Here is a 14,219-nt window from a genome sequence, read left to right as displayed (position 1 = left end):
AAGCGCCATGGTCAAAGATTTAAGACTCTTCCATAGGGCTGTAAATCGATACGGACTATCCGGTGTCTCGGCTCATATCCGGCTCGAAAATATGATACATGTCTCATATCCGTTTTGAAAACGATCCAAATCTGGCGGAAAAATTAAGCCCGTATAATATATGATCCCGGATACGAGCACTCCTATACCCGCTCAAATTCGGTCTCATATATTTTTTCATAATATGATCCTACCCGAATAACCGAATATGATCCACGGTTCATATTCGATTCAAACTCATATACATATTATATTTTAACATTATCATATTTGCAAGTAAATAGTCATCGTTTTATAAAATTTTAATATCTTATTTAAGTTTATATCTTCATAAAATATGATTTATTTAATGTGATCATGCTTATTATCTTCATATATATTTAATAAATGATATATACCAACATATAACTATAAGTTTTAATTTAAAATTATTATACTTTATAATATTATGTTTATTTAAACTAAATGATAATTTTGAACAACTGAAATAATAATGATATTTAATGTTAGTGGATCATATCCGGCTCATATTCGATGGATCATAAACTACCCGGTTAATAAATAGAAAATACGATACTGGATCATATCCGGTTCAGATCCGAATCTCAAATACCCGGGATCGGTTTATATCCGAATAAAACGATCCCGGACCCAAATCTGGACAAGCTAAAAATTAAATGATCCGGTACTTGAGCAGAGGGGTACCCGGGATCACCCGGATCATTTTACAGCCCTACTCTTCCATACCCAAGATTCCGGTTCTCCTCTGCATCTACATCACAACATACATACACATCTAAAACTGATAATGTAGAGATATAGCTTTCAGTACCATACTCATTCTTCTCTCTCCCCAACTCACCCCTTAAATATCTTCACACTCCCAACACTCATTTTACTAAACCCCCCACCCATCTTTCTCCTCCTCCTCTGCTCCTGTATATTTTATACATATTTAAACAGAGACACAAGCTATCTAGCAAGCAAGCAGTGCAGTGTTAAGAGCAGGGGAATGTGAATGGTGCTCAACTGTGAAGATGGATCCTCCTATCATAAATGAAACTTGTTTCTCTGCTGCAAATCCTTCTTCTTACAGCTTAGCTGAGATTTGGCCTTTTCCCATCAATGTCAACGAAGCTGGGACTACTGTGCCAGGAGGCTTAGGCCTTCGAATCAGTGGCTTTGGTGATTCTACAAATCATGATCTCGAAGAATCCACTGTGACGGATCAAAGTGCTACTCGTGCTCAGACTAATAACAACCAAACTGATGACAATTATGAGGTGATTGGATCTTCATGAATGAGTTCCAAGTTTTGATTTATTTCTTGTAGTGAATGTGATGTTTTGAAGATTATGATTAAGCATATTGGGTCTGAGGTTGACGCGTGGTAATCGAAGTCCGTAATTTTGTACTAGAAAACGTTATAACTTGATTAGTTGTTTAAGGTCAACCTCAGGCCCCGCTTGGACGTGGTCTAACTAACCGTTATAACGTTTTCTAGTACAAAATTATGAGGTTAAAAATTAATTAGACAATTAAGCAGTGTAATTTTATGATAAAAAACCTTATGAGCTCTTTTTAGTAACCAAGTTCAAAATCATGATTTAGGTATGTTTTCATTGAAGTTTCTTGTTATGTAACTTTGATTTCCTGCTAGAATGTTTCAAATGGTAAGCGGCTAAAGGTGTTGGGATCTATAGAGGAACAAGGGGGTTCCAAGGCCGAAGTGGAAGCAAGTTCGGGTTCGGGCAACAAGTCTACTGAGCAAGTTAAGGACTACATCCATGTTAGGGCAAGAAGGGGTCAAGCTACTGATAGCCATAGTTTAGCTGAAAGAGTAACTTCATCTTTCCTAAATTCAGTTTATTGGTTATTATAAGGTTCGCTGCGTTTTGTTCTCAGTTTTTAGTTTCTGATTAAGCCTGTGATTCATTGTTAGGCAAGGAGGGAGAAGATCAGTGAGAGGATGAAGATTCTACAAGACATAGTGCCTGGATGTAACAAGGTTTGTGTCTTGACTTTCTACAGATACCATTATTAATCGACTTGCTTTAAGGTTATTGTTCGTTCATCGCTTGATAATTCATAAATTTTATGAGAAGGTTATTGGAAAGGCACTTGTCCTTGATGAGATTATTAACTACATTCAGTCGCTACAACGTCAGGTGGAGGTAATTGCTGACTCCGTCAATCTTCGTTTCTATGTATGTTTCTGTTATCAGTTCCTAAACTTTATTGAATCTGAATCTGTAACTTCATGTAATGTATTTTTTAGTTTTTGTCAATGAAACTTGAAGCAGTCACTTCAAGGAATGAGCCAACTATGGAAGGAATTTCTTCGAGAAATGTAAGTTTTAATTGCCAATGATGTTGCAATCATCCTGTTCTTTACATAAGCTTTCTGCAAATATACTGTCAACTTATATTACTTCTGTTGGTTTTAGTCTTAGTTTTATTCTTTTGTTTCTGAATTGCAAATCGATTTCTCGACATGGGTTTTGGTTGACAAAACTTAAGCTGAATAGGCTTGGTGAGAATACTTCCATAGATGTTATTGCAATTCACCATAGTATCATGGATGATGAAACATACCAGCTCACACCCCATGAACACTAGCTCTGCATCCGGTTACTCATTAATAATTTTCCAACCGGTTGCAATAATTGAAAAGTTAATGCAGGTTTTTGTTTCCTATGTGATTCTTCAAGGAAAAAAAAATAGAAAAGGAGGCCTCTTTGTCTCTCTTTTTTGTGGCATCTCTGACAATGAGGTGATGAAACATATGTTGCTTGATGAAACAGGGAGGCCTCTTTGTTTCATTGATGATCCTTGAGGTTTCTTTGGCATCAAAATGTCAAAAGTTTAACTTTGATCAATAAATTCTTTTCACAAAAGTACTACTTTGAAAAAAGAACTTGTGGTGCATTCTTACGATGAGACAAGCAGAAACTGCTAAAGCATTGGTCCACACTTTTATCACATGCATACTTTCTGCTTTTCTACAGTTTTGCTCATCTGCTGACATGTACTTGCCTCCAGTCCTTTCAATTTTTACAGTTTCTGGTCATCTGCTGACATTCATGAGCCTTGCTTTGATTAGTTTCATTGACATTACTGTTATTTATTAAAATCTTTGCAATTTATCCGATAATTATACTTCTTATCTTGTCATCTATTGCAAATCATTCCTCCAATCCTCACTCATCGTATTGTTAGTTTATTATAATCTTCGTACATGTCAGAATCTTCATTTCCACTTCATTCATGTTACTGTGGCCATTTTTTCTGTTAGTTTCACTGTAAGAGATCAATTGGTAGTTGCTTGATGAATCAATTATGCTGCTTTAGTTTGTATGTTATTCAGTATTTTGTCGCAACCTTTTCTTTGAATATTGAACCTGGAATTAGAGAAGATCATCTCGTATTATTGTGTTAATCTCACGAGTTCTGTTTAATAGCTAGATTACAGTCCTCATAAAATAATTTGAAAAAAATAAAAACTGAGCTTGATTTAACTCACGAAAGCAACAAATTTTTTTATATCCTACTTGTCTTCGGGTATCTTCGATGTGACTCTAAAGTTATTAGTAGATGCGACTTTATAAATAAGTTCAAGCTTTGGTAACTGAATATATATCTTGACACTTGAACTGGATTCTTCTGTTTTTTGTCTCCCATTCATTTTTTAGACGTCCCAGTGTTAACTGGTAACAAGATAGTCTTCAGTCAAGTATTATTTCTGCAGTTTTCCTGATCTAGTTTCTGATAAGATGGTATTTCAGCTTGGATTGCCTACATATGATGCTTCTGGGATAATTTTCGAGTCACAACAAAGAGAATATGCTCAAGGATCGGAATCCGACTGGCTTCATATGCAGGTTGGCCACAGCTTCCATAGAGCAACATGATACCCATTGCCCTGATAAATTGGTTAGGGTATCCCCGCAGCATATATAGTCCAAATGAATTAGCATTAGTTTATCTGTTTGATGCAGAATTGTATTTGTTAGATACTCTTACAACTATATTCATATACGTTATATGTGTGATCAGAACATGATATGTACTGTAAAAAACTGCAGTGACATTAGTGCGTCTCGTTAAGCTTGTAAGCTCGTTGTGCTTCAGTGTACTGGTATGTAGCGAATGCTGTGAACTATTGAAGTGATTATAGTACTTGTATCACAATGTTGCTACTTGCTAAGAGATATACAGTGCTGCACTTTTATACTCTTTGATTTATCAATTGTTGATTTTCATACATCAAACCATCGATTTATCTGCTCAAAGTAAGGTTTATCTGCTCAATTTTAAGCAAAAATGATCTCAGCGCTATCTACTAGATTACAGGCCGAAGACAATCTGAAAACTCCGAATGATCTTCTCTACTACAAGCCAATGCATCTCGAATCTAATAGTCCAATGCATTTCGAATCTAATAGTCCAATGCATTTCGAATCTAATGTTCTACCATTTCAATATGGTGTAGGAATGTAGTAGTTTTCATCATTTGGGATTTCGGACTTATAGTCATCGTAATATTCATCTCTATCAGTTTCATATTCGTCAAGGTCTTCAATCTCCAAAGGACCAAATTTTTCTCTGTAGGTCATAAGATCAGCCTCGAGAAGCCTAACCTGATCCTGCATAACTTTCAAGGCTTCTTGTTCATACTCTGCTTGCTCATTTATCATTCTTTGATAGTGCAAAGCCTCCATTTGGATGGCGGCCTTTTCTGCCTGCAGCCTCGTGATCATGGCCATTGCGTTGTTTGCTGCTTCTGCAGAAGCGCTCCTTTCTTCATCCAGTTCCATGTATAAATCCACAATTGATTTCTGATCCAAGCGAACTTCTCTTTTCAGAGGGTCCAAGGCTTCACCCTCGGATCCATTTGCAGCATTTTTGTCACTATTGTCTGCCATTAGTAGTTCTTTCTCTATCTGTCGCTTTCTTGCTTGTCTGTTTCCGTATCTAGGGCTGGAAAGGTTTGCAAATCTAGGACTGGATAATGGCGAACCCGTGTCTGTTAGTGAAATCTTGAAGAATCTGTTTTCTTTGGTGAAACTAGGGGTATGCTCACTTAGATCCTCAGAGTCTGGTAATAATGGCGTCACCGGCTCTTTCACGTCTTGGTTAGATTCTGCATTTCAAGAAAATAATATAAGCAAAGATGGCTCAAATTGCAGCAAATGACATAAAATACCATGCACAGGAAAATTCAAAGGGGTCGTCTTTTAACTATGCCTATATTTCTTTATAAAATGCAAAGGGGTCGTCATAAAGGGCCTCAGTTTTACAAGTATTTGAAAACACGACCTCTTCATGGGACGGGAGATATACCTTTATCACTAGGCTATCCCAAAATCCTCAACGTGCCCGTTTGATTAGCAATTATAACTAGAAAATCACATGCATTACTACAAAGTAGAGGGCTTACTTTCTTTATTCACACCAATTTCATTTTCATCAGGCTGAGTCTCTGACTTCATCCTAATGCTATGAATTGGAGGCAATCCAACACCGCGCACTTCCTCGTCTGCCAAAGCTGGTGGACGGGAAGAACAAACGGAAGCATTCGAAAGAGCTGTGGCCCTCATCGATGGATGCTTATCAGATTTCTTCGGATTTCTTGTCAGAGGCTCCCCACAACAAAAACACCTAATATTAACACTACCCTTTTCACCTCTCACAGAATCACTACCCTTCAAGATCTTACCATCTTCCTCAACAAACGCATCATCCTTATGCAAAATAAATTTGCAAGTGTCTATATCAGAATCTCTTTCAGTTGCAAACGAAAGAAGGCAACGATCACACATGCTTTTAATGTCCGAAAGCCTGCTGTGCACTTGACAATAAGCAAGGGATGAAATATCCTTCTTGTGAGCTTCGCATACAGATTTATTGTAGTAAAAATCATAATTTCTAGGTACAAACACATGATCAATTCTTGTACAAAGCCAGCACGGGGGACTTAGATTAAAAAACATGGCGAATTCGCTACATAGAAATGCAAGAAAGCCTATAATGTACAACCAGATAATAATCACAAATTCCAGAAATGTGTATATCAAGAAATCTGAGATTTTTCTAAGAATCTGCTCTACGCGCAACGAAGACATTATGTGTATTAAACACTAAGCAAAATTCAAAGGCCTGGAGAGTAATAATTTTACGAGAACAGATACAAAAAGGGTGATCAAATAATAAGTCAGATCATGCGAGCCCCCAATAACATGATCCGCCTATATGATCACTCTTTTTATATCTTTGTAAATTATTTGTTGTTTCAGAATACAAATTAATGATTTTCAGAATCTAGGTAGGATAAAATTTTCAAGCGCGTAACTAAACGCAGATTATGTTTTGAATTAGAGGTTTAAAGCTGCATTATACACCTAAATTAAAGGTCCACCGCAAACTGTTAACACGATCGCCTCACTTTGAAACCATATCTTGAAGCATTTAACTAGCTAGTCATAACTACCATTAACATTTTTCTTTTTCTCTGATTAATTTAGACGTCACAGCCAATTTTCCTCTTTAAAGTTTAGAACACTTAAGCTAAACACATTTTTTTTTTCAAAAACTTTTCTGTTCATTAATAAATTACAAATGATGGTTGCACTTTACATGAATCTTCAAATTATTAACCAAATTTGCGTTTTCAATTTTTTGATTGATATTTTTGTAAGCTCGTAATGTCCTCGTTAACCGCTGTGACGATATTTTTGTAAGCTCGTAATGTCCTCGTTAACCGCTCTGACGATATTTTTATAAGCTCGTAATGTCCTCGTCGCCTGACGCAGGCTATGAAACATGTAGTCTTCAGTCTTCACTGTTGCCTCAGTTTCATCATTTAAAAACTCTATTTCACCATTAAAATTAAAAAGAAGCTTTGTTACATAACAGTGCAACCTTGTAAGAGAGGTGATCATATTGTAAGACACAAAATATAGTTTAATTCACTTTCGTGGAAACCACTTTTATATACTAAATATTACAGCTTTCAGCAGCTCTTGGTCGGAGTTTTCGATAGTAAATGGCTTTGATGACACTTACAATTAGCCTGAAAGAAAGAACAACATCATCCAACAGCTAAAATTATCAGCCTGTCAGCTACTACTAAACTCCAAACATATCCACAATTTTTCTCCTTCCTTCAACATGTAACTTCATCGCAGCTCGCAGATCATTACAAGTTCTTTACAAACCAAATTCAAAATTCAGATATGTCTAGGTGCTGGAATTGTAGGAACTCGTCGCATCCCAGCACGGTTAGTATGTCTGTAAGAAGGGCTTTGTCGTCTGAAACTTTGTCGCATGATTTGATAGTTAAGGTCATAGCAGTCACGGCTGCAAGTACTCTACTTGTGGCAAGTGTCATCTTCTATTTTGTTTACAGATACGCCATGGCTAGAGAACACCGAAAGAATATATACGGGTCAAGAAGCGTAGAAGATCATAAGGTTTCTCAGGAAGACAGAGCTCTGAAAAGGTGGGATATCAGAGATGATAGTAATGATGTAGTTTTCTTGCAGAAACTTGAAAGTGGGCAACTAGACTCTTTTTCTACAATTTCCTTTAACAAATCCAAATCAGAAGAGAAAAGTTTCGATAGTAGAAGACATGGAATAAAATCGCTTGAACAAAACAAGGGAACTCCATCTGGTCGAAAAATTACAAACATGACAGACTCTGAACAATCCCTGAGTTTTCACTCTCAGCCCATGCTTTCCAATGTGGTTTTCGTAAAGCAATCCACACCCCCTCCACCTCCACCACCACCACCACCACCACCTATTCTTCCGAAGAAATTTCCAGTGCCACCGATACCACAACTGCCTGCAAGAAGGAAGCCTCCAGCACCACCACTTTCACGGCTGCGTCCAGATCCTACATCCTTCAAGCTTCTTAATGACCCAAAAGGAAAAACAAGCAGCACTAGGACAGAAGCTTCAGAGAAAAGCTCGAAGGGAAACACTGAAGTCCAGATGAAAATGAAGCCACTCTACTGGGATAAGGTTACTGCTAATGTTGATCATTCGGTGGTTTGGAATGAGATCAATGCAGGATCATTAAGGTAATAAGTGAGTTTTAATTTTCAACAATTAGATTTGTCATATCTTGCCTGTTGATTGAATATTGATGTTATACTATTACATGCTTCTCAGATTTGATGACAAACTAATTGAAGCTTTGTTTGGATACAATGCCTCTACCCAAAAACCACCAGAAACAAAAAACACCTCTTCAACTTCAGCCAAATGCAGTTCAGTGAGACCTGCTCAAGTTTTCATCCTCGATCCTCGGAGGTCACAGAACACCGCAATTATACTGAAATCTCTTGGTAGTTCTTGCAAGGAGATCCAAGATGCCATCTTAGACGGCCAAGGACTAGATACTGATACCTTGGAGAAGCTAGCAAAAATTTCTCCAACTGAAGATGAAACAGAAAAAATCCTCCAATTCAGTGGAAATCATATCAACCTTGCGTATGCAGAGTCATTTCTCTATGAATTATTAAAATGCATTCCCTCTGCATTTATCCGCATTAATGCCATGCTCTTCAGATCAAACTATGACCAGGAGATCTTGCATCTCAAGGAGGCGTTACAGACCCTTGAATATGGATGCAAGGAATTAAGAGCTCGAGGCGTTTTCTTAAAACTTCTTGAAGCCATTCTCAGAGCTGGCAATCACATGAACGCTGGCACCGCTAGAGGAAATGCCAAAGGCTTCAACCTTACTGCTTTACAAAAGACTTCCTATATCAAAAGTACGAATGGGAAGATTACTCTACTTCAATTTGTAGTGGAACAGATCGCGCTAGCTGAGGGTAAACGTTGTGTTCAGAATAGAAAACGCGACTGTGAAAGCAGCAACCAGGATCCGAACAGCCACACTGATAGCGAATATAGTGAGAAAGAAATCCTTCAGCTGGGACTATCAATTTTAGGAGACTTAAACACTGAGTATTCTAATGTCAAGAAAGCTGCAACTATAAACCATGACGTCCTTGTGAATCAGTGCTCAAGTCTTACATTTTGTGTTAGTGAGATCAAGCAGCTTATAAATCAATGTAGCATCGACAAAAGAGGCAATTATGTGAATGACATGAAGAGCTTTATAGAAGGATGTGAAGACGAGCTTCGGATAGTAAGAGAGGAACAAACAAGAGTTATGCAACTGGTGAAGAGAACAACTGAATTTTACCAAGCAGGAGCCAGTAATGAGAAACAGGGGCACCCACTTCAAATATTTATCTTGGTGAGGGATTTTCTGGACATGGTTGACCAGGCTTGCACCGATACAGCAAGAAAACATCAGAGGAGTGCGAAGACTGTACAATCATCACCACGAATGCCTTCACCATCAATAATGGCTGAGGTGATGTTCCAGAACTTGCAAACATATGCTACAACAGATAAGTTGGACTCTAATTCTTTTACCAACTCAGAGGAGGATTTCTGAAATTATTGTGTCTACTCAGATCAGAATATTATAATCTATACAGCATTTTTAGATTTTTCAAGAAATCTATACATGTCTGCAGACTGTAAACAGAAGACAAAAGTACTCTTCACAGTATTATGTAACACTGTAACTTAACAAGTCTTCTTTACAAACACTGATTCAGCTCAAGTGCATATGAATCTGACACAACATTATAGTAAAATCACTTGCTGACATCAAGCTTTACCAAGGAAGAAGATTGACAGGGGAAGCCCAGTTACTAAAAATATTAAAACTCCCCAGTCTCTGGAACATACATTTCAGGCATTCAGCCAATCTAGCAACACCAGGAATTCCATATATCAAGATCATAATAATAAAAAAAATCATATTCCAAATATGCTTAGATTTCCCCTACCCCTCCTAACAAGGTAAAGTGACATTCACAAGTATAGGCAGATTTGAGGATTTGTAAGAGTATAATGAAATGGTAGGAACAGACTCATCTTTAACCTTCCAAGCAACTCTCAAAATCAGAAGGCTTACTAAGAGACTCTTAGCAAAAGCACAAGTACATATATACAAGACTCTGCAGTACTTCGAAGAGAACATTTGACGCCACCATTTTTTAATTTAAACTTTTTGCCGACCATTTGCATCTGTAGAGCATTTTAGTGTGAACTTCAGCAAAGAATATTATCTGCACATTAATGATCAGAAAAGAATAGTATCATCTTTAAAGAGTGTAGTCAAAGTGCAAAACTGAACTGAATTTTGTTTACATACCTTGTAATTATTCTAAATTCAGAGTAGCATGACTTTACAGCTTAATATTCAGTAAATTACCCAAGTACAAGAAGATGGACATAAGATACAACGACTAGATTAACATAATAAGTCTACCTTCTTTGATCCAAATATATGCTTCAAGTCATAGAGATTGTAGACTCATACTTTTAGACAGAAACCATGCTTAAATGTCCAGAGGTCCACAGATCGCCTTTTCATCATTTTTTGCTATTCCTTTTTGTTGTCTCTTTCAGAATTAAACAGACCATTTACTCTCTATTCCAGACAAAATACTTTATACCTATATTCTACAATAAAACATATTGTCTTACCTGTATCAACCTTTCATCCCAAATCAAACAACAATGTTTGTAATGTCACTTACCATATAAAAAGGGACTCTAGGCTCCGGTAAATTACAAAATCTTATTCTTTACAGATCGCAAAAATTAGTTACTAGAAATGACATTATATTAATATAACATGCAGAAGGAAGAAGATAGCAGTCTTTAAATAAATCAAATTACTAGAAAGTTCTACTTTATTGTCACAGAAAATGGTTTATTATTAAACACATGTCAATCCCACGACACAAAAACAGATTATATGCCAGCATGTCTTATTGTATTCAATTTCTATACCAACTTGTCTATTCACAAAATAGATTCTCTACAGTAGCACATTTACTTTTGGCAATAAGGATCAAACCCGGAAAGGAGCCGACTTAGTTTCCAAATTTTACCAATCACACCCATATAAACACATACTACTAAAAACAGTGGCTGGCATTAAAACGAAACTCAACATACATATTCAATGGAGACAGATTTCCTAGGACTTAGTAATCATGCTATAAGAACGAGCAAAACGATATGGGGAACTGCCTTCTGCAAAATTGCCATTTCCTTCACATGTGATGCCATCATGTTCATACTTCTTTCTGCATCCTGGGCATCGACCATCTTCTTCAAGAATCCTCTTGTGGCAGAAAAGGCAGAGACGAAATCCACAGTAACAAGGGAGAAAACTCGAATCAGTGAAATCGAGATCTTCACAACATATAGGACATGATGACTGGGTAGATATGCCAATGGCACATGTCACGCCTCCAGAACCACTATGCCTTTCCAACTTGATAGGAAAACTATGCTGTTTTAATAAAGTAGGAAGGCTCTGAGGACGAAATGCATCATCAGGTCTCCATGCCTTGCGGTTTTCTGCCTTGGGTTTAGGAATATCAACCTCCAACAGCTGAGAATTTGGAAACTCAGGTGGGCAATTCAATTTGTTAACATTTTCATGCTCCGAAGGCGATTCTTGAAAAGGTTTATTCTGCTCCTGTTGTTGCTTAGCATCACTAGCAGCCATTGCATCAGCAACAGCCTCCCAATCATCCACACATCCATCATCGTCATCATTATTATCATCATCTTCTTCTTCACTCATAATCCCCGATACCGATCGACCACTGCTACTGCTGCTCCTGCTGCTACCGCCACTCCCAGTAAAACTAGTCCCTGAAAAATGACTCCCCCCAACACTACAACTGTGGCTAATACGACTATGCGATGACGAATCTGAATCACTGTAATGCTGCACCGATCCATCATGCTCCCCATTTCCTGAATTCATCTCCGATATCTTAACAACTCGATCCCTCTCATTACGTCCATGAGTTGGGGATACCTGGATCCCTCCACTCACATCCACCTGGTCCTTTCTTTCCTGGTTATTCACTGCACAAATCCCCATAATCAGACCATCAAATCCAATAAATCATCACACACAAATCATCCAATATAATCTTCTTCATCATCTTAATCCCATATTTAACTATCCAATACATTCTTGCCGAATTTACCGCTCAAAACATAGAAAGCACAAAGCTTTACCCTTAATAACAAGTTCTTGAGTGCCAATTACAAGTTAATTGCATAAAACTACATCACTATCATACAAACAATGAAATACACACAAACATATACAAAAAGATTGAATCTTTATCACACACAAACCTTGTGAAAGCCACTGGTGACGACGAGCATCGAGCTTGCACTGCTTCAATTTAGCCGACCTATTGGCCTGCAAATCAAATCAATACACAATTAACACACACCAATTAAAATCTACAATATACAATAACAATAACAATAATATACATAGAGATTTCTAGTAGAAACAGTAGATACCTTCTTCTTCTTAGCAAAGTCCTTGGCGTTGGTGACTGAATCAAAGGCCATCGCAATTATTAGTCAATTTCAAAGATCCGACCCGAATAAAACCCTAATTCGATTTAATCGCAGAGATATGAAATAGGGATAAAACTGAAACGTTGTAGCTTCGCCTGCCCCTAATTTGATTTTATGACACAACCCAAGAAGATTGACGATGATGTTAGATTTTAATATTTTATTACACCCTTCTCCTCACTATTTATACTCCTCATGCCGGTATAATATTCATTCATTTATTTTAATTTTAATGATGTAATTCTAATTTTGTGTAATTATTTAATACAAAATGTAATTTTTCCAAAATGAATTGTTAGTAATATTTTATAATTATTTATTATTTATTTATGTAACTTTTTCAAAATGATTGGTTACCAATTATTATGTAAATTTTTATAATAATAATATTTTTTAACTATTATTATTAATTAAGTTATTAATCGTCAAATCCGAATTCACGTCAAATTGCTAGAGGGAAAAAAATCGATGATTGTGAAATTATATATACATTATTATTTTAATATAAAATACTAAAAAGTCATTATTTTATAATCAATGAAAAAAAATATTTATGTTGACATGAAATTGATCTGCGTTCCAAAAAAACATGAAATTGATCTGTTAATCTCGTACATCAATACTCTCAAAATAATAATAATTATTAATTTTATTTTTAAAATCTTGATATAGAAACCATCATATCTAATTTTGTCACATTGTTAACTTCTTATCATAATATTCAGATAAAGTAATAATAATTTAGAATATAGAATGGGAGCCTCCCCACAAATTGTATAAAAATGAATACAGAACAATTAAAATATATAACAATGAGATATTAAATAAACTGATTTTATAACTAATAAAATCATAAAACAAAAAAATGTATATCATGCATATACGTAGCTTTAATGTAAGGACAAATATTTACAGATTCATTTTAGTAGTTTTTGCTCTTATACCATATATGTTATTGATAGAATATATTTTTATATATATTCTATATGATTTTATTCTCATATTTAATTATATTTTGCACTGATTTGGACATTTATTTAATATATTTTCATGTTTTATTGTAGGGAATAAAGAATTCCAAGTTGAGAAGGATTTGAAGCTAAAATAACTATTTTGTAGCTAAATTCTATTAAAATTCGGATTTATTGGGTTCTACCCGAATTCTGCACTGTTCGGGCCATAACTTGAGTTCCAGATGTCAGAATTGGACGATCTTACAGCCCACGCGAAGCCCTTGAAATTCTCGTTAATTCAGAAGTGGTCCAAGAAGCAAAGTCCAACTGTAAAAGCCCGAAAACAGAGCAGAAAAGACAGCTACGAATTTTGAGACTAAATCCTACTTGATTTTGGATTTCTATTTATATATTAGTTTTAAATATTAAAAGACTTTTATTTTATTAGGTAGAGAGGAATAGTTTTAATCATTGTACAATATTAGATTAGAATTAGGGTTAGTTAGAGAGACTTATGAGGAGGCCATGACTTCCATGGATGTGACAACATTGGAGGTTAAAGGTTTTAATCTATAGTTTTCTTCTCTTTTCTTGTTAGCTTTATTATGTCTTTTGATTGTCTTAGTTGTTTTAATTGTTTAATTATTGTTGAGTAGTGTGTTCTAGGGTTTAAGGGGAAGCCATGTTTGCACTATGATGTTGGCATGATTTTCATGGTGATTTGATTGAT

General features: G+C 36.0%; 4 protein-coding genes across 4 annotated transcripts; 2 read left to right on the top strand and 2 right to left on the bottom strand.

Moving 5' to 3' along the window:
- Nucleotides 1–813: 813 nt before the first annotated feature.
- Nucleotides 814–4,272, top strand: LOC108225265 (transcription factor bHLH79). The gene is made up of 6 exons (XM_017400094.2): nt 814–1,322; nt 1,700–1,879; nt 1,982–2,047; nt 2,145–2,213; nt 2,318–2,389; nt 3,825–4,272. The coding sequence occupies exons 1-6, from the start codon at nt 1,077–1,079 to the stop codon at nt 3,948–3,950; spliced, it is 759 nt and encodes a 252-aa protein (XP_017255583.1). The 5' UTR covers nt 814–1,076; the 3' UTR covers nt 3,951–4,272.
- On the bottom strand, nt 4,235–6,392 carry LOC108227021 (probable myosin-binding protein 6). The gene is made up of 2 exons (XM_017402014.2): nt 5,480–6,392; nt 4,235–5,182 (listed from the first exon to the last, which is right to left on the bottom strand). Exons 1-2 carry the CDS (start codon nt 6,162–6,164, stop codon nt 4,518–4,520), a joined length of 1,350 nt encoding a protein of 449 aa, XP_017257503.1. The 5' UTR covers nt 6,165–6,392; the 3' UTR covers nt 4,235–4,517.
- A 740-nt stretch (nt 6,393–7,132) lies between these two features.
- LOC108226151 (formin-like protein 4) lies at nt 7,133–9,743 on the top strand. The gene is made up of 2 exons (XM_017401094.2): nt 7,133–8,125; nt 8,217–9,743. The coding sequence occupies exons 1-2, from the start codon at nt 7,275–7,277 to the stop codon at nt 9,514–9,516; spliced, it is 2,151 nt and encodes a 716-aa protein (XP_017256583.1). The 5' UTR covers nt 7,133–7,274; the 3' UTR covers nt 9,517–9,743.
- A 1,146-nt stretch (nt 9,744–10,889) lies between these two features.
- LOC108224793 (uncharacterized) lies at nt 10,890–12,685 on the bottom strand. The gene is made up of 3 exons (XM_017399515.2): nt 12,477–12,685; nt 12,303–12,369; nt 10,890–12,023 (listed from the first exon to the last, which is right to left on the bottom strand). The coding sequence occupies exons 1-3, from the start codon at nt 12,525–12,527 to the stop codon at nt 11,119–11,121; spliced, it is 1,023 nt and encodes a 340-aa protein (XP_017255004.1). The 5' UTR covers nt 12,528–12,685; the 3' UTR covers nt 10,890–11,118.
- Nucleotides 12,686–14,219: the final 1,534 nt, after the last annotated feature.

Source organism: Daucus carota, chromosome 6 (genome assembly GCF_001625215.2).
Source record: "Daucus carota subsp. sativus chromosome 6, DH1 v3.0, whole genome shotgun sequence".
NCBI lineage: Eukaryota > Viridiplantae > Streptophyta > Magnoliopsida > Apiales > Apiaceae > Daucus > Daucus carota.
This window is presented reverse-complemented; position numbering and strand designations above follow the sequence as displayed.

Excerpts from the sequence above, each read along its gene's own strand:
- LOC108226151 (XM_017401094.2), top strand. The coding sequence starts at position 7,275 with ATGTCTAGGTGCTGGAATTGTAGGAACTCGTCGCATCCCAGCACGGTT. Across the intron at positions 8,126-8,216 it reads ATCAATGCAGGATCATTAAG|ATTTGATGACAAACTAATTG; the intron begins GTAATAAGTGAG and ends CATGCTTCTCAG.
- LOC108227021 (XM_017402014.2), bottom strand. The coding sequence starts at position 6,164 with ATGTCTTCGTTGCGCGTAGAGCAGATTCTTAGAAAAATCTCAGATTTC. Across the intron at positions 5,183-5,479 it reads AATTGGTGTGAATAAAGAAA|AATCTAACCAAGACGTGAAA; the intron begins GTAAGCCCTCTA and ends CTTGAAATGCAG.
- LOC108224793 (XM_017399515.2), bottom strand. The coding sequence starts at position 12,527 with ATGGCCTTTGATTCAGTCACCAACGCCAAGGACTTTGCTAAGAAGAAG. Across the intron at positions 12,370-12,476 it reads ACTTTGCTAAGAAGAAGAAG|GCCAATAGGTCGGCTAAATT; the intron begins GTATCTACTGTT and ends TTTGATTTGCAG. Across the intron at positions 12,024-12,302 it reads TCACCAGTGGCTTTCACAAG|TGAATAACCAGGAAAGAAAG; the intron begins GTTTGTGTGTGA and ends GGATTTGTGCAG.
- LOC108225265 (XM_017400094.2), top strand. The coding sequence starts at position 1,077 with ATGGATCCTCCTATCATAAATGAAACTTGTTTCTCTGCTGCAAATCCT. Across the intron at positions 1,323-1,699 it reads AAACTGATGACAATTATGAG|AATGTTTCAAATGGTAAGCG; the intron begins GTGATTGGATCT and ends ATTTCCTGCTAG. Across the intron at positions 2,048-2,144 it reads TAGTGCCTGGATGTAACAAG|GTTATTGGAAAGGCACTTGT; the intron begins GTTTGTGTCTTG and ends TTTTATGAGAAG.